The sequence below is a fragment of the Palaemon carinicauda genome, chromosome 19 (assembly GCF_036898095.1).
Source record: "Palaemon carinicauda isolate YSFRI2023 chromosome 19, ASM3689809v2, whole genome shotgun sequence".
NCBI classification, from domain to species: domain Eukaryota; kingdom Metazoa; phylum Arthropoda; class Malacostraca; order Decapoda; family Palaemonidae; genus Palaemon; species Palaemon carinicauda.
The window spans coordinates 17639356-17660102 of NC_090743.1; the positions used below are offsets into that span (position 1 = coordinate 17639356).

Here is a 20747-nt window from a genome sequence, read left to right on the forward strand (position 1 = left end):
CTGAACTTGCTTTAAGCATGTCCAAGATTGTTTCTATAACATAACTTGTTAAGAGTGAAATTACCTGACTATCATATTGAAATTGACAATAGAAACTGAAAGTCTATGAAATCACATGCATATACTGTATGTGTATAGTACTGTGCATCATGCATTTTGAACCTATGATTACTGTACCCAGTTGACATTTGTGACTATCCTCTCAAGTAAACGACATATAAATTGAACAAGAGACTCCTAAGTTTAATGATAAGATTATATTAGCTTGATTCTAATTAATTATTAAATAATTCAAATATTTTATATATATATATACATGAAAAAACTACCAAACTTTACCGAGTACAATATTTGTAAGTGTCTATATTCGTTTACAGTACTTTAACCCAATTTCTATAATTAAACATGACACATTTACACTCTAGATCAAACAAATCCACAAGATTAGTGAAAGTGAACGGAAGGACAAAGGAAATAGAAAACCAAGAAAATATCCCCCAAACTCTAACTTCAAGGTCAAAATAAAAAGGCCATCCACTTACCAGACTTTAAATATGTACATTTGAGATCCCCTTTATTTTTTTAAACAAAACTTTGTGAACGGTGGCAAATGTTTTTACATTGCTACAAACCGAATCCTTGCAATCATAAAACATATCAAGAGTACTGAAAGAGAAGTACAGTTACTTGACATCTTTATATTTATTTACAGGGTTGCGTTTAGTTTTTCTTGGTCATCTGAATTATTATTAAAGTAAAGGGAAAGTATGAAACATGTTATACCAGCAATATTCAATAAATAATATCAATAAATATCAAGGGAAAATATGAAATGTGTTATACCAGCTATATTGCGTGCCTTAGAGAGAAACGAGTAAAAAGGGTGCTTTACCGTGATAATGATTCAATTCATTATTGCACAGTGATTGGGAGTGAGAATGTTTTATAAGTTGTAATTACAGAAAATAAATATTGACTGACAGGCCAAAATAATTTCTAATTGCATGTTAAGACAGTATCAATAGCTTTCAATACATGAGTAGCATATATAAATGAAGACAAAATAAATATATACATGACCAGCATTTCTTGAATGATTAAGATAAAAAAAAAAAAATGCACTAAAACAACAAAACTGCTTCCATATTCAATGTTCCGAGAAAAGATTTAGGGATCTTTTATACTGCTAAATGATGAATATTACAATCTTTAAAAGGGGCAGTTCTGTCATACTGTAATTCTGAATTACAAAATTTGTCCTCAAAAAGCATATTCACGACCAGTAAGTTAAAACTGGCCACTGTCCACGAACACGTCAGGTGCTGACCAACCTAGTGGAATTACAATTTATCTTAATATCATAGCTACAACTTTCGTTAAATTTTCATCATCTTCACGTACCTCAACTACAAAGGAAGGGATCCAGAATATATGAGATTTTCATCAGTCATGAACTTGAAAGAAATGTATCTAATAAGTATAAGTTAATTCCATTTGAAAACTGTCGATATGAACCATAAATTAATACTGTACAATTATCCATTAAGTGAGCAGGTTGAAACCCGGTAATACTGTATAAGAATGAATATTTCCATGAATATTTAAAAGTACTTCAGTATTTTAATCAGACCAAGGCCACCTTTCCCCTCTTTTACAGGAAAAGACTGAACAATAATAATAATAATAATTTCTAAAATTGATATTTGGAGCAAGACTGAATGGACCAGCAGGAGAATTGTACGTGAATTGAAATGGACAAAGTAAAACACAGGCAGTAACGCAGCTGGGGGATGAATGGATGCTGCAAAGAGCCTTTACTGCTGTCTAGTGTGCCACGCTAAGCACACTGTAGGCAGTATGCTTCATAGGGAAGTAATCTAGCTAAAAGACAAACATGTTTTACTCAAACTATAATACAGAACTAGTTAAGTTCATCCAAAATCATAGTGCCAGCATGCTTATAAAAATAAGCATAAAATATTCAGTATACATTACTCTATACTAAATATTGGGAAAAAGTTAGACTGCCAAACCACTTTATTTCATGACACTTATTTCCTAAAGCCGTTACATGTAATTACCACCTACAAAAGGGAGCCTCTAAAATATCATTAATAATGTAATGGATATCACTGCTTTACCATTCATGTAAAATGAGCCCACATTAATGTAATGTTGTATGTTATCACCTGTTCCAAGTACCTTTCATCAAGCACAAATAAAAATAGTGCATACAATTACATCTCTGTGGACTCATTTTACTGTACCAAGTAATGTATTTTGGTAAATTATATAAATGGAGGATATAGCTGATAATCACATCAAACTGGGTATCTTTTGGAATGACATTAAAAAAACATATGGTTTTGGATAAACACTATGCTAGACATACCCTGAATCCTTTGTGTACTTAATAAACATATTACTTACAATCTCTAGCAATTCTGGTATATAATTTTAAATATGGATATACAGTGATGCAATTGGTTATATTAGTAATGATTTCTCTCAACCACAAGGAATTGTTCGTGTATATAAAATGTAAAATCTAATAAAATATTTATCAAGTAAAAAATTATGTTTAAAAACAACTTTTCAACAATTGTATAAAATTTTCTATTGTTTACATTACTAAATACCAATCCATCATATTACCAACATCTTTCATATATTCCTCTACCCTACTAGACAGTAATAACCACTTCCAATGTTTCTCTGGAAATAGTGTACACCAGATACATGGGTCAAACAAACCTATCAAAAGGTGTATAAAACACCAGTTTTAATCAACACATTTACACAACTTTTACACAAAAGTAACAAAATTTACATGAAGATATAATCTTCTGAGGAAATTAATCTTTCTTTCATTGCAACCATGTATGGCAACAACACACAGTTTTATAACAATAATGACAATCATATGAGTAATAATAACCAAATAACAACATACAGATTTCAAAGAGTATACAACGAGCAATACCTGATGTGGTGGTGGCGGTGGAGGGCCGTAATGAGCAGGTGGTGCAGCAGGGGGAGGTGGAGCGCCATGAGGTGGGAAGAAAGCTGGGTTGACGTGTGGTGCTGGAGGAGCACCTCCAGGTGGAGGGGGACCATGAGGTGGTGGAGCACCATGTGGAGGAGGACCTGGGAAATTACATTACCGTGAGGTGGTAAGACAATAAGATACAAAATATTCACGTCCATTGAATGGATTGCATGGAATCGGGGCCATACAGCAATTCATGTCCATTGCAAACCACCTCAATATCTTCTGCTTAGTGGGTAGGGGACAGACACTTGCCCAAGGTGGTTACTTAACATCTTGAGGGGTTGGCAATAGCAACAATTTCTTTGTATAATCAATTCTACTCATAATACTAGTGACAGGATTCATTTATCTTACACTAAAATTATAAGACACTACTTTGTAATTGTGTAACATTTCAATATGTTTACACAATAATTTTGGCATTACTTCAAGTTACCAAATTGTTCTTTGTTTTCTCAAACCCTCTCACAAATATAATAAATTCATTACAATCAAGAACAAAAACTATGCTCAACTGCAAAAAGAAAACGGACAGCCTAAAAAAAGTGATTCCAAAGGCAATGCCAATAATATAAAACATTGTTTCTGGAGGCAAAACTTTAAACAATCTTTACAAAAGCTACTTCAGTCTACTGACAAGGAAACCAATCTAAACCAACTCACAATCAATTTAATAAATATGTTGTTCCTTATGACTTACAATTTCAAACAAGCAACCCCCACACCATAGCTTTTCCTCTAGGTGAGCATTGAAAGGGCACTGTATTTGGTTTAAATTGTTGTGCAATGCATGCAGCACTAGAAACAAATCAATTGGACTGTTAATACAGTGTTTTAGCTAAGACTTCATGCAAATTAATTTAAATAATTTTACCCTTAATCATAAGCAAATCAATTATGAAAATATTTCATCGCTATTAAGTTACTGATTTTCTAAATATCTTTAAACATGACTCATCTCAAAAGAGTAAACTGTATAATATACAACCGGACAAATTTCAAACATTCTATCATACAAGAAACCGGGACCAGAGAAAAATTAACGTAGGATATATGACTGACCAATCATTCTACAGTACTAAATATTACAGCCAGTAATGATTTATTGCCTGCCAAGTAATCAATATTTAGGGTAAAAAGGTTGGTACAATAAGTTTCTTTTGATTAATGCACCTCCTTTATGAATGATATGCAAACTAATGTATGTATATATACACAAATATATATATCATATACATATTTATGCAAGTTTCATTCCCCTTTCCAGAAGTTGGTATTTGAAAAAAATCAACCAAAATCCCCTCACTCTGGATATACTACCTATGCACATCAAAACTGTACATATCCTTTTATGTCATCAACCTCAAATCATCAAATAGATATATCAACAATTCTGCTGCACCTCTACAAAAAAAACCCTCACATTTCTGTTGATAAAAATACTCATGATTCTTTAAAGTTAGATTTTATGAATGGAATACTTATGCAGCCACTGGTATTCCTTCCGGTCATATCTTACGGCTTCCTATGAATCAATGAAGGGAATACCCATTAAAATGTTCAAATATAAAACATGATCCCTAGCTACAGCAGTTAATAAAACATTAAATCTCTAAAAGCTACATAACTGATAGCTTTGATTATATGAAGTTAATAGCTAAGGTTACAATAGAATAAGTCTTCAAAAATAAATCTACCTAATTTACAACACTGCTTATGGCACTCACTGGCTGCAACAGGAATTCAAGCTACATCAAAAATTGTTCCTGAACATGGTTAAGTACATATCAAATACTCCTTTTGAACCCAATGGGAACCCATGTTAAGTGTTGACTTACCTGATACAGCAACAAAAAGACCATATATTTTTTTTCAACAAACTAGTTACTGAACCCTTCTCTATATTTTTCAAGGATTATCAAGTGAACACAACAATGTAAAAACTCACATGCGACTAAGTAAAAATAAAATTGCAAAAATATTTATAAAATTCCATTGCTTAATTTTTTTTAAATAAAATCCATACAAATTACAATTTGTTGATTACAGATCTTATAAAGGATTTTCTTCAACTCCTTATACAATATGATTTTGTTTGGATTTTAAATATTTTGCAACTTTACTATACTTATCGAATATTAGATAGGGTGCTACAATTTGTTACACCTTCAACAATTGAACTTAATCACCTAACTGTATCCGCAATCTGCCCACACCACTATTAGAATACTCAATTCTCATTGGACTGGATCAGAGTTTGTTTTTAAAACAGATGACTGAAATTTGCAATGTTACACCAATGGTTTAAATGTAAACACTGAATTTCATTCTCTGCATATACTGTGAGGATTGGGCCGTGTAATTTTCCTCAAATGTAGTGGGTCAAATGAGAATGGACATCTAGATCAAATTGCTTTAAAATAGTATTTCTTTGATTTAAAAATCAGTCATAAACCAATGAAAGGTTTGGAATGTCATTACTTGAAAAGTTGTTCCAGAAATGTTAAATAGACACCAACTAGTCACAGTACTTAGTATTTTGGCAGCATTATCAGTCTTTTTATTTCTATTCATGCCCACAAGGGCAGTGATCTAAAATACCTAAAAAAAAAATTTGCCAATATGATTTATTTTTAACTTTTAGTTTATACACTCATGGGCTTCGATGAAGACGGTAAAATGGACTTTATAAAAGTAGAAAATGAAGATGTAGAGGAGTTACCACAAGAAATTAACGAAGTTAAAAGTGTAGTTGAAATAAAAGGAGTTTGTGAAAAAGGACAAAGAAAAGAGAGAGAGAGAAGAGCAGCAGCAGCCAGAGAGGTTCACAGTAAAGGTATAAATAACTCTAAAGAATAAACGTATCCAACAAAGTTAAGCACTTCAGCAGGGTCTCTCCCAATAACCCCATTGTGCTTTCAAGGAACAAGCCCTAATAACCCACTACTACTGAAATTCAGATAGCAAAGAATCAAGCATCAAGAGATATTAAAAGTACAGATGAACAAACACACACTCAGTGGAAGGTGCACACAATTCTAAATAATATTAGTGTAATTTTTTTGTTTACAGATTTTCTTTGTTCAAAAGATACATACTGTATATATATATTAGTATGACCTAATGCAGTAGTAAATCAGATGTACTGTAGACATTACATTATTCACAATAATCTATTTCATAATCTTTAACTGTAAAAAATAACAAAATTAAATGTTACTGAAACTGTAAACAACTGTATTCTAAAAACAGACAGATAATTGATTAGATGTACAGTACATACTGTATCAAAAAAAATTCATGTAAGCAATAAAAAGAAACACTCAGAGAACACGTAAAAATAAGATGATAAACGAATAAAATACTGTTCATAATTATATGGCAAAACATAGAAACTTCACAACTGTAGCTAGAATTAAAATGGCAATGCACGGCGGTACAAATACTTACTATGTAGCATTTACAAAAATATTTAATATGCAGAATAATAATTCTACATAATTGAGAAATGAAAATATTCAACATGAATCATATACAGTAAGAATAAAAATTGTCCGTAATGGCTTCTAATGGGTTTAAAATTCTGTAATTCAGAGTCCTATGTACATGTGTTTGCTTTATAGTCTGAAAAACATAAAAAAAGTGTAATGTAGTTGAAGTGGTTATGAATATGAGAGAAATCTTTAAACTACAGCACATAACTACTGTACACACGTACAATTCACACAATGTACTACTATATAGAAAATCTAAGTTGACGAGATTAAAAAACCCTTAAGGAAATTTTTCAAGAAAAGGAAAGCTTCATGATCATACAGAATTAAAATTAATTTATTAAGAGCAAATAGAGATCCATAATCATGAGCTTAAAGTATATATAAAAACATTAACAAAGGAAGAGATATGACAAAAATGAATGAAAAAGAGCCTTATAATATTTGATGGATACGGAAGTACTAGAATGTGAAACTTATGGAGTAATAAAATTGTTTTAGCATTCTATAATGTTGGAGAATGTGCTGGAGGCAAGGCTGAGAAAATTCAAGAGTTTTACAGCAATATCTGTCTTTATAGTGAGTAAAGTACAGGGAATCTCTCCGAGATTTCCCTTAAACTAAAAATCACTTTCCTCAGCTATTATGAGCAACGAACGGCAGTCATTCTGTATAAAATGTAGAAGCGTTAACACTGCCCTGTGTATACGCCTGAGAACCCCCGAAATATCATACTCCTCAATACAGATATTTAAAACCCAAAAAGTTCTCCGAGCAGAAATTCTTACCTATCGAGTAGTTATTAACTTAAAATGCAATGAACACATCACAATCTGGAAGGGGAGATGCACAGCTTGACAAAACATCTTACGTAAAAATACCTTAGAATGGTTAATTCTTGGAGTCCTACTTACCACTAACATCCAGATTGTATCATAACTTTAATGGGAATGTATCACTTTAAAAAATAAAAAAATTAAAATGGGAATATTTTCTATAAAATCTTGGAGGTAAATATCATTAAAACGAGCTTCTGGAGAAGCAGCATTATAAACATCAGGGGAGAGCGATAGAAATTCTTCAAGTTAATTCTATCAGATACTTATGGATCTTGAAGTCACCAGTCAGAAAACACACTAAAAATCTTGAGGCAATGATATACAATTGAGGGTAATGCAAAAGCTTTTCAAGATAGTGATATGCTATATGAAGACTGAAGAGAGTATTAGAATTTGAGATTTATGTTGGTGTCCATCAAGGCTAAACCCTTTGCTGTGTATCACTGTAATGAAAGAAACTACAGTGCAAAAAAAAATTTCCCCAGTAAGCTGCTTTCAAGTAAATAAGCTGTTAATAGAAGAATGATTATTTATACCACATTTTCCTCCTAAACATTAGAAAAATAGAGTAAAAAATAATGAATGGTATGAATGATTTTAAGTTCTCTGGCATTCTGACATCGAAGGTCATTGACGCTGATATTGTTTATTATAAATAAAGATTAAAAGAATATTCAATTAAAACCAGGAAACTAAATATGTTATAAAATTTAAATAGCATTGAGAAGACCTGCTTCTGATATAAATTTAAAAATGCCACTAGCATTGTATGACACATCATGTCCAAGGATCTTGGCAAGGATGAACCTGCCATCTTCACCCCGAGCCTCAAACATATCTATTTCTTTCTGTTCTTTAAGTGGGGCATTCAGTCAACAAATGCCTCACTGTCAAGGGTAGCAAACAGTCATCGCAATATGGTTGGTGTTGGCCAGCCAGCAGAAACTTGTTTGTCATCCGAGTGGGACCAATCTGGAGACAACAAATAGTCGTCTCCCATTTTCGGGACATCCCATTATACCTCCAAGGGGATATAACAATCGCAATTCCTCTCATCTTATTCTCAGTAAAAGTATCCCAATGCTTTTGCCAATTGTTATAAATAGAATTCTTAATTGCTGGTAATCTAAAACAAAACGAAGTGACTGAAAAGGAAACACTAAAGTAAAATTGGAATATTAAATGGCAGTATAGGTGCTTAGTGAAAGATGTGAACTTAGTACTGGACAGTATAAAAAAATGTAGCATGGTGCCACAGAAGCTCAAAATAATAAAAGCAAATGGGAAGGTTAAAGAGGTGGAAATCTATTCTACAGTATATAGGTTGAAATGGAAGGGGAAATAGAAAAGAAAAAAAAAAGAACTGCAAGTCTGTAACAAAGATAAACTCAATTAAACATTTAGAATAATGATAAATAACAATATTTCCTGGCAAGGGTGAACAAGACTGAACAACCCTACAACCAAATACTGACCCAAACAATGTGTGGCCTGCCAATAATTGAATGCAAAAGTCTCTCCAGAATTGAATAAAAAAACTAAGCTAACACTTTCACCAAAAATTAGAAAGAAAGGTTTTTGGTGAAACTGGAGAAAAAAGTGATGTGGGTATCTGAAGGTAAAGCACTGTGCTTTCCAGATGCATAACAGAATAACAAGCTTAGCATAAGTCTCCCAGCTAGAAGGCTGTAGGAGAAGCATCGTGACGGGATAAGGGAACCTATGATTAATGGATTGTAATGAACAAGGCAGAAATTTTGGCAATAATGTTTAGTTACTCCTACCCACTATGACCTATTTTCATTAGGCAGAGAACCTGTTGTTGGAAGTAAGACTGGAAAAACATTACTGAACCTAAAAGTTGAACAAAGGAAGGAGATAAAGATTCACCAACTGCTATCTGACAAACTTTATCAATTTGTTAGGTTTGCACACAAGAAAATTATTTATGGTAAAACACAACACTTTCCAATGGCAGAAAAAACTGCTGTATATATATATATATATATATATATATATATATATATATATATATATATACCTGTATATATATATATATATATATACCTGTATATATATATATATATATATATATATATATATATATATATATATATATATATAAATCAGTAATAAAAGTAGAGATACAAATGGCATCATAACAGATGACTGATATCATAACAGATGACTGATCTTTTTTACTTAATGCTCTGCACCTCATTCCATACTACTCCTTACAAGGCATGAACGAGTAAGATGTATATAGTTTTGCGATTAATAAGAAAAAAAGAATTGACAGTTCAATTCATCCCATTAATCAGAAGTTATAGCCTCTGGCCTATTGTGAAGCCTGTGGATGTGGGGTTGCTTCAGGAGTTTCCTCAATGAAGGCAAGGGCCTGGTGATGCCAGTTACCTAGGTCCAGAAAGTCTGGGAACCACTCCCGGTGAGTACGCTATGAGGCAATGAGCACAGGCATTCACTCCTTTCTCCAGACTCAGGTGGAACATGTTGAAGGGTGGGAAGGTGTACAAATTGAACTGGTCCCACTTCTGAAGCATAGCATTCATGTTCACATAGATTTACCAACTTCTGTTAAAGGGCCTTGCACACATCAGCACTGAGACCCATGCAAAAGGAGTATCTGGTTTTTCTGGCTTAGCGAGTTGACAACAATGCTGCAGGCAACTGCCACTAACTCTAAGGAGGCCTAACCACAGAATATAGCACAAATACCGTGTAGATGCTTCTCTTCTGTCCACAGTCTGCATACTCAGAAGTTAAATATACAGTGTAAGCACTACCTCTGTTTGGAGGCATCATTGAGTAAGAAGATCCCTAGTTCCCACTGGACTAGTTATTCCTATTAACAAGTGGCAACAGTCTCCCTTCACAGGATGTCAACATATCTCATCTGATATAACTGGGAGGTTGCCTGGCATCTTAATTATCCTTCAAGTCCTTACCATCTGGAACTGGAGTTGTGTGAATCCACAAGATACTGAAAGAGGTCTGCTACTCCAGGGAATCTGAATGCGTCATCACCACCTGCCATTTCTTTGCAGGAGCAGTGTGTGTCAAGAATGGGTGAAGAGTGGACTCAAGCCTCTGATCATCTTTGCCTCAGGCTTCACCGTCCATTGCACCGGCAACAATTATTCTTAGGAACATGGGTCTTGTGAAAAGCGTCAGTTCTGACTTTATCTGGTTGATGCTCATTAGCAGGCATATTCAGCAGTAATACTCTCTAGTCTAGTAGACATCAGAGCAAAGACAAGATTACTAGATCCATAGACAACCAATAAATAGTGTGATGACAAATTCCACCACTTACTCTATGTGATCAGAAGAACGAGGAGTAACAGTCTCCAATCAAAGATAGCTACCTTCTTGGTCATGTTAGAAATACACACTGCTAAACAGATAACCAATCCTTCTAAGAAGACTCGTCCAGTAGAATCGCCGTCCTCCCAATGCTGCTGATCTTGAATACTCATAGTGAAACATGTAAAGCGAGTCAAGAGAAAGTGCAGTGTCTGGGGACATTTGAAGACCCCAAAGGCAAGGATATCCGAGTGTTAAATCAGCACGAAAAAATATTTAAAAAAAAAAACAAAAAAATGTGTTCTTACTAGCATTTTGACCTCATGGAAGGATAAATCTCTACATTGGATCATTCAGCTGCTGATATCCAGGAGACAGTAAGTTTTCCCAATTATAAAGGTAATTATCTGAGAGAGAATGGTTGATTCTCGTGTTCACAAACAGCACAACCACCGACTGATTACTCAAAATTACAATCACCTCCATTTCAAAAGGATGCCAAAGAAAATATTATAATATATACAATACTGGCCAAGAAAAGGTAATTGAATTCTGTTGAAAAGCTCTTTACAGCATAATATTACAAGTACTGCTCAGAGGTCAAACAAAAGCTCCTACAAGTGTTCAGTTCGATTCAGAAATTACAACCGCCCATTAAATTTAGCTCTCGATTTATCCATGTGCCAATAATGTACGAACACAATGCATTTCATCTGTATGATTTAATCATAATGGTGGTTTTTTTGCCCATTGGAAGTTTAAGGGTACTATTCGATGGCCAAAATATTCCACAATATTCGATAAATCAAAAAACTCAATCCACCACCACCACAAAAAAAAAAAATTGCAAGAAAAGACCCACATTTTTACAATTCCGAAATCTTTAAATTACACCCATGTGCACACAGAAGGACAAGATTTCCCAGCATAAAAGATGGTGCCTCAAAAGAATAACACAAAGGCCATATTCATGTTACAACAGTACATCATAGAATTAATATTTCAAGCACTACAGTTTTACATCTTTTCTGTCTTTTGCCTTTACGTACACCTCAATATTAATGTTTGCAAAAACTTAAAATCACGATTTTTTCATAAACTTTCCATCCCTTATTCATAAACGATGTTTATTTGTACAGTACATGGGAATGTATAATGTAACCAGGTAATGAGTACCTGCCTAGCTATAACTAAGCATTTTTGCCATTAGTTTTTATCTTGAAGGCTAGCTGAAACTTAGAACAAATGGGACTTAGAAAGGTTCAAGTGAATATCAAGAAAATATTACCAAATAGAATACAGTATCCAGTGTAACTATATACTCTTTTAAGTTTGTCATTTTGAGTGAATAGTTGAAAGAGTAATGAATTGCACAGGTTGGCTCAATTATAGTTATTAATTAAAGAACAAACTTGAAATCCCTGTAGGTAAAGCAGATATGGACAATTGTAATTCAAATTTCACAATGATGTACACCACAGTGGGTTTCAAATAAAAAACTAACAGCTATCAATAAAGATAATATTCCTAGGCTCATAAATGATCATTGTCATTTGCCACACAGTTTTTGAGATATTTAGATTAAGCAGTATGGCTGCACTACATTTTAAGATTATCACCGAGAAGAATAATAAAATGAAATATTCTAATAGTTATTTTAATGCTAAGACCTTTATTAAAATCTACTTAACCAATTAAGTTAGTTACTTAAAACAATATTGTGTGATATATCCTGCCCCTCATTTCAAACACTGGTTTTATCTCTACTCTACTTCTAAGAATGATTTGTTTTCTAATCGAAATAGAACTCCTACTGCTGGTTATCCTCTTAAAACTCTGACAACGGTGTAAAGAAAGATAAATTTCCATACCACAAGAAATATTAATTGTACTTATCATTGCTTACTGGTAAAATACACCTAGCAAAAATATTGGACTATCATCTGGACTGATTCAGATTACATTATTTTCATATAAACATTGGCACTAGAGTACTTTACTTATTCTTCCAAATCTCAGAATCCACATGGAGAAAATTAAGACTGAATATCCCCCAACTCCCCAAAAATAACCTACATATTCAACATGAAAAGTAGTTATGCAAAATTCATTTGAACAGTATCTTACACCATATAACTGCATTCGCCTTTGCGAAATACTCCTATCAACACATAATAGAAATAGCTCTTTGCAAAAATAACATTAATATTAAAGAATATTTTTCCTAAGAACATTTTCCAATAAAATAAAGAAATCACGTTATCTTTGAATCTATATAAAGTATTCAAAATACCAACAGATTTTACTGATCCACAGCAATACTATTTACAAATTACGAATGAAATACAGGGGAAAGATGAAAAACAAAAGATAAGTTTCCTATACCTTCTTTTCTTCATGTTTCCAGGCTATTTCTTCACCATTGCATTTACTCACACTAATCTGTGTTCCTGACATCATGTCTTTTTAAGGCTTTATCCTTTTCTATTCCTTAAAACTATTTCTATGTCCTGAATTTAGTAATATCACTAATACCACAAAATTTTTTAGCTATAAAGCTCTATCATTCCATAGGAAATTTTCCGTCTTTCACGAGAAGGAAACTGGAAGAAGTACTTTGGGAGCATCGTGGGAATTAATGTTAAAGCATTTAAAATTACTTAGATAAGAAAGTCTAAGACCATAATGAAAGAAATATAAATATTACTTTATTCTAAAAGTGTACAGTATATTAAACTATTAAATAATTGGCTTGTTATGAATATTAGCCATCAGAATGAAAGATCCAGAGATATTACCTTAAGTTAATTTTTTGTTTCCTTATAAAACCAGTCGATTGAGTCTACTATCAACTAAAAAGTCTTTCCCTTATTTTTTAGCGTTACTTTACCAACTATTCACTCTTAATTACATAAGATCATAAATATACAATACAGAAAGCTATCAAAAATAACAAAAAACTATTACTCTTTTTAGTAAACGGCTATAACATAGCAGTGCAACCTGTTCACATGAACATATTACTATTAATTACAGAAGTGCACTAACTTTCAACTGACGCAACAAAAACAAATAGGCAAGTGTTTACCTCATCACTTATAAAACTGGATTGTTTCATGGTATACAATTAAAGCGAAAAGTAAAAATACAAGGTTAAAAAATATTAATCCTCAAAGAACAAAGCAATTCATCAGTCAAATTATGAATTTTAAAGTTGAAAATTAAAAACAAAAAGAAGTCTGCCATTCAGTTTGAATGTTAAAAAATGAAGCAAAACAAATTCTAGAAAAGGACAACACGATTAAACAGTGCCAACTACAACTGTTAATATACACTGTTACATACACTTCAGTATTTTAATAAAATAGCTTTTGGCTTAGGAGATCAGTCAATGGGAGTAAAAAGGGCAGGATAAAAAAAAAAGATCAACCCACACCACACACATCTCTTATCAAGTGCAAGAAATGCACTTTCAGAGCTTTACCACTGCCATATAGTTCTGTGGTGGGAGTACATTGCCCCATAGGCGGCCTCGTGGAGAGAGCCAAGCTGTGGGGAACCGTAGGAGGGCTGCTCGTGGCAGGAAAGCCACCTGCCAACAAATACCAATAATTTAAAGTCTCCCTTAACCCAATCTGGTAAAGGTTGTCCCTAAATTATCTGAAAGGATTAATGAATGATATGAACTACTATACTGTACTACCATCTATTCAATGAGAGACCGAGGGGCGGATGTCTTGGCATGCACTTACTATTGAGCAAGATACACAATGAACATTTCATGGCACCCCCTCTCATATTTACCTTTTGTTAAAAGTATGACCATGCAATTTCAACAACAAAACTCCAATATAAATAATTTTTACATCAAATTACCTTGTATAAAATCTGGTCTAGGAGGCGGAGCCCGAGGATCAATAGGTGGTGGTGGACCCCTAGGTGGAGGTGGTCCTTGTTGTCCTGGTGGTGGTCCCATATTTGGTGGAGGACCTCGAGGTGGTCCAGGAGGGGGGGCTCCGGGTCCTCCAGGATGTACAGGTCTTTGCATATGGCCTGGAGGGGGACCTCTTGGACCAGGACCTACAAAAAATCAAAGACCAAAGTAGTAGTTTAGGTACAGTCAGTGTGACAAATGGAATATATTCAGTTTACAAAAGAACACTTCTCTTAAAGACTCAAGTGGAAAAAAAATGCAGTATTTGCCATGAAACGGCTACCTGGTCATTCTAACTCGAGATGAAAAGAAGGCACTAACAATACATGGTCAGGGCCGCAAAATATTCTGCATTTCCTTTAGTTCCTTAGTGACCATCCATAATTCAGAGATGGAAGGAGAAAAGTTCTTTAAAGTTAATAGCTTGGTACAAGAAATAATTTCCTTATATTACTAAACAGATTTTTAATAAACATAACTATTAATCACAGGTTTAATACACAAAACTATTAATCATATGTTGCCTTCTCCAACTTCATCATCTGATAGCTATGCAAAATATGTTTAAGCAAAGAATCCTACCGCAATAGAACCTGACCTTAATGGAAAGAACTGTATGTTGCTAAGGCAATATGGCCCTGCAAAAGGGGTAAGAGAGGCATTTAGAACCTATGAATTACCTATGCTTAATCTATCAAGATCCCTCCGATGGACCTGCACTGGGGTAGAGGCATTCAGAACCTACAAATTACCTATCCTTATTCTATTGTACTCCATCCGAGGATTAAAAGTTGCAGGGATTGTTAAAAGTTTGTATATTGAAAATTGTCTTTCTGGAATAAAATATCACTTGTTCAAACTTGATCCTTTAATAAATTGCCTGAATAGATATTGAAGGTGACCAGAAGAAATCCTTGCTACCAAGCCTAACTCTGGGTACTTGATGGGTCAAGATTCAGAGGGCAGTTAGTATTCATGATACAGGCAGAAATAAAGCCATACTATGTATTGAAGGATAGTGAGCTATAATGTAAGCTTCATGGTCGGTGTTCACCGAAGAAGTTTCAGATAGATCGTCTCGAAGACCCTTGCACAACAACTTGGTCTGCTGCAATCACAGGTCCAAACGAGAAACTAACCAAATACTTGAGAGTTTGGTTTCTTTGGGGGAAAACTGGTAGAGAGAAAACTGCAACCTTTAAATTCCTGCCCTGATAAAAGATGACTAATCCAACGAGTTCTAAAAGGAAAAACCTTCCATTACCAATATTCCAGAAATGTTTGAAGGAGGAGGTATGGGACACAATCCCTCTAGAGATACATTCCTATGGATCTAACTGAGCATAGCAATGAGTCTTCTGTTGGAAGGGATGGATTGGAAAATGAACCATGGGAGGGACACTCTACTCTGGCCATGGATTCTTGCCTTCTGAACAAAACATGACAACCGAAAAGGCATGACACTCTTACTCCTTAAAAAGAGGTCTAAGCCTGCATGAGGCAGTGATGCTTATGACTTGGATATTTCCCAGCAGATTTCTTATGGCTAGATGTTCACAAAAGGGTTTCTATTGTTGTCTAGATAGGCTCCTCAGCATTATATGCAAGTCTAAGATGGGAGACTTCCCCTCTTACAATCTCCAATGCTGTACAGAAATCCCTTGATTGTGGTCAGGAAGTTCAAATGATTGGCCTTGATTTTAGTGCTGCCTTTGACCATGTTCATTATGGGGCCCTTGTTTTCAAAATCAAACAGTTGGGAGTGGGTGGGTCGTTTCTTGACATCATCAATGAATTTTCAAGTACTGTAATAGATCACAAAGAGTTGTTGTTGATGGCCCCATAGTGAGTATAAGAATGTGATATCTGGTGTTCCACACAGTAGTGTTCTTGGCCCATTACTTTTTACACTATTTACACATGACATGTGGTTTGGCCTAGAAAACCATCTTGTTGTATTTACAGATGATGCTGTACTCTTTAAATCAATTCCATCTCCTGAATGTAGATCTAGGGTTGCTGAATCCAATAATAGAGATACCTGTACAGCTAAAATTAGTGCATGATGCATATTATGGGGTATAAAGTTGAATTCTAAAAAGAAAAAACTCAAAGTATGATTGTAAGTAGATAGAGACAGTGGCCCATCAACATCCAGATCTAAGCATTGATATGTTTCTTTAGCTCTGACTATTAAAATTTTAGGTGTGATTCTCGACAGCAAATTTACTTATGAGAAACACATTAGGTCTGTGTCTTCTTCAATTGTGCAAAAAATTGGCTTATTGAGAGTCTTCTAAGATTTTCGGTGATCAATCTACTCTGAAGAAGTGTTTCAATTCTTTCATTTTACCTTGTTTCAAGTATTGTTCTCCTGTCTGGTCTTCAGCAGCCAATTCTCCTCTTAATCTTACGGTCACTTAAATTTCTTATTCCTGATCTAGATATTAATCTCTGGCACAGTCGTTCAATTAGTTCGTTATGCATGTTGCATAAGATTTTTCATAATTCTGATAATCCTTCATATTCAGACCTTCCCGGACAGTTCTATCCGGTTTGTAATACTAGGCATGCAGTTAATTCTAATAGTCAGGCCTTCTCCATCATGAGGCTCAATACTGTGTAGAAGTTTTATTCCAGCTGTGACAAAGTTGTGGATAATCTTCCTAATCGGGTAGTTGAATCGGTAGAACTTCAAAAGTTCAAACTTGCAACAAATGTTTTCATGTTGAACAGGCTGACATGCAGGTAAGTCTTTATATCGTTTATATACAAAATATTTGTTTTGATATTACTGTTTCTAAAATATTTTATTATTTTTCCCCTGTTGAAGCCCTTAGGTTTATAGCATCTTGCTTTTCAACTATGGTTGTAGCTAAGTTGATAATAACAACAACAACAACAACAACAACAACAACAATATTCTTTGAGCAAGCTTAGCTAGAGTGTCATCAGGTCCAAGAGGAGTCTGACCAAGACTACTACAGCAGTCCTCCAGCTCCCGTTTCCACTACATTGCCACATGTACTGGGAGAGGAGTTCCAGCTCTTAATAACCTCATTCACTTTCATTCCCCTGGACTAAGCCTTGAAAGAAAACTGAAAAGGTCAAAACAAATCTTGGCTCCAGAACAATGGAGATATTGAAGACTGAGGACCTAGTTAGGACCTCACTGAGGATGAAGCCTTTACCCAAATCAAGGTCAATGAAATAGCTTCCCCCTAAGTTTGGCTACATTAATTTTTGCAATTTCCAAATTGAAGGAGACAAAGTTCTGAGCATCAGTTCTACATAGCTTAACTGCTACCTCAACTTTGTAACAAGGTCCCTGATCCATTCAACAAAAAGAAATTGGTTTCAGTCAAAACCAGGGGAGAAAATATTACACAAAGCATACAGTCTTTGGAGAATCAGGGTTACCTGAAGATTGACAGCCTGCCTGGAGAGGAGGGTCAATGTTCTTCCACCTGACAACCACCACCTTTGAGACTAGCCAAATCCTTTCCACACATCTCATAAACATTTGCAGTTTGGCTTTTGCCAAGTCCTTGGAGCATGTGGTGCCCTTCTCATAATTTCCAATGCTGTAGAGAATTCCCTTGATTGTGGTCACAAAGTTCATATGATTGGACTTTATTTTATTGCTGCCACTGACTGTTATAATCATGAGGACCCTGTTTTAAAACAGTTGGGAGTACATAGGAGTTTTCTTAACACCACTATTGAATTTTCAAGTTATAGACTGCAATAAGTAGTTGTTAATGGGCACACTAGTGAGTAGAGTAATGTAATATCTGGTATTCCTCAGGGTAGTGTTCTAGACCCATTTACTTTTCATATAATATACACGTGTGGTTTGGCCTAGAAAACAAGCTCTTTGCACATGCAAATGATACTATCTTAGCATCAGTTACATATAAATGTAGATCTAGAACTGCTAATTCCTTCAATAGAAATCTAGCTAAAATCAGCGCATAGTACAAATTATGATGTATGAAGATGAACCTGAACTAACACTCAAAGTATGACTATAAGTCGGTTGAGTAGCCTCAATATCAAGGTCTCTGCAATGAGAATGTTTCTTTATCTATATAAAATGCCTTTAAAATTTTTGTTGTGATTCTTGAGACCAAATTTACTTGAGAAATACATTGTCTATTTCTTCTTCAATTGGACCAAAAAATTATTTAATACCAGGCTTCAAGTATTATTATTATTATTATCACACTTGCTATGCTACAACCCTAGTTGGAAAAGCAGGATACTATAAGCCAAGGGGCTCCAACAAGGAAGATAGCCCAGTGAGGAAAGGAAAAAAAGGAAAATAAAATATTATAAGAGTAATAACATTAAAATAAATATTTCCTATATAAACTATAAAAGCTTCAACAAAATATGGGAAAGAAAAATAAATAGAATAGTGTGCTCGCGTGAACCTTCAAGCAAGAAAACTCTAACCCATGACAGTGGAAAACCATGGTACAGAGGCTATGGCACTACCCAAAACTAGAGAACAATGGTTTGATTTCAGTGTGTCCTTCTCCTAGAAGAACTACTTACCATAGCTAGAGTCTCTTCTACCCTACCAAGAGGAGAATGGCCACTGAACAATTGCAGCGCAGCAACCCCGTAAGTGAAGAAGAATTGTTTGGTAATCTGTGCTGTCAGGTGTATGAGGACAGAGGAGAATATGTAAAGAATAGGCCAGACTATTCAGTGTATGTTTGTGTAGGCAAAGGGAAAATGAACCGTAACCAAAGAGAAGGATCCAATGTGGTACTGTCTGGCCAGTCAAAAGACCCCATAACACTCTAGCGGTAGTATCTCAAAGGATGGCTCGTGCCCTAGCCAACCTACTACCTATTCTCTGGTCTTCTTTTGTCAACATAGAAAAAAAACTTGTGGTCTATCATATTACTATTATTAAAAACTAGGCTATAACCTTAGTTAAAAAAACAAGATGCCATAAGCCCCAGGGCTTCAACAGGGAAAAATAGCCCAGTGAGGGAAGGGAACAAGGAAATAAACTACGAGAAGAATAAAAAATCAAAATGAAATATTTCAAGATCAGTAACATTAAATTAAATCCTTTACAAAAAAAAAGGATGAAAAGAAATGAGATAGTGTGCCCTAGTGTTACTCAAAGCAAGAGAACTCTAATCCAAGACAGAGAAAGGCAATGGTAAAGAAGCTTTGGCACTACCCAAGACTAGAGAACAATGGTTTGATTTTGGAGTCTCCTTCTCCAGAAAAGCTGTTTACCCTAGCTAAAGTCTCTCTTCTACTCATTCCAAGAGGAAAGTAACCACTGAACAATTAAATTACAGTAGTTAACCCCTTGAGTGAAGAAGAATTGTTTGGAAATTTCAAGTGTTGTCAGGTGTAAGAGGACAGAGGAGAATTTGGTAAAAATAGGCCTGACTATTTGGTGTATATAAGACAAAATGAGCAGTAACCAGAGAGATGAATCCAATGTAGTACTGCCTGGCCAGTGTCAAAGGACCCAAAAATTCTCTACTGGTAGTATCTCAATGGGTGGCTGGTGCCCTGGCTAATTCTGACCATCTTTTGCATTCAGATCTTTCCCGACTGTACCATCCTGGATGTACAGTAGTACTAGGTATGAAGTTTATTGGAGTTTTGCTCTCTCCATTGTAAGACTCAACACTAAACAGTATTCTAAGTTTAATTCCACCAGAGACCAAATTGTGAAATCTTCCTATTCTGTCCGTTGAATTGGTGGAACTTTAGAAGTTCAAACTTGCAGTGAATGTTATGTTAAACAGGTCAACATTAGCGTCTCTACTTAGTTTACATATGACATAACTACTTTACAGTTACTACCAATCTTGAGATATCTTACATTTTTCATTCATTACTTCTCATGATATTCATAAAGTTAATTTCCTTATTTCCTGTCTTCACTGAGCCTTTTTCCCCAAAGGAACCCTTGACAATCTTATTTTCCAACTAGGGTTGTAGCTTAACTAGTATTTAACATGTCTTTATATAACAGTGGGAAACATTTTAATAATTATCCTTCAAGGGGGATTATTTTCCTTCTCTATATGGTGGGAGGAAGAGGAAGGTTAATGTCTAAATTT

The 20747-nt window shown here is 34.5% G+C and overlaps 1 protein-coding gene across 3 annotated transcripts in view; it reads right to left on the reverse strand.

The window, feature by feature from the left end:
• LOC137658487 (cleavage and polyadenylation specificity factor subunit 6-like) overlaps positions 1 to 20747 on the reverse strand; it is a 73220-nt gene that overhangs the window by 11498 nt on the left and 40975 nt on the right. For all 3 annotated transcript variants that reach the window (XM_068393239.1, XM_068393240.1, XM_068393238.1), the window contains 2 exons: positions 14586 to 14789; positions 2984 to 3147 (listed from right to left, as the gene is read on the reverse strand). In XM_068393239.1, coding sequence (XP_068249340.1) covers positions 2984 to 3147; positions 14586 to 14789 — 368 coding nt within the window. The remainder of the gene's footprint in view (positions 1 to 2983; positions 3148 to 14585; positions 14790 to 20747) is intronic.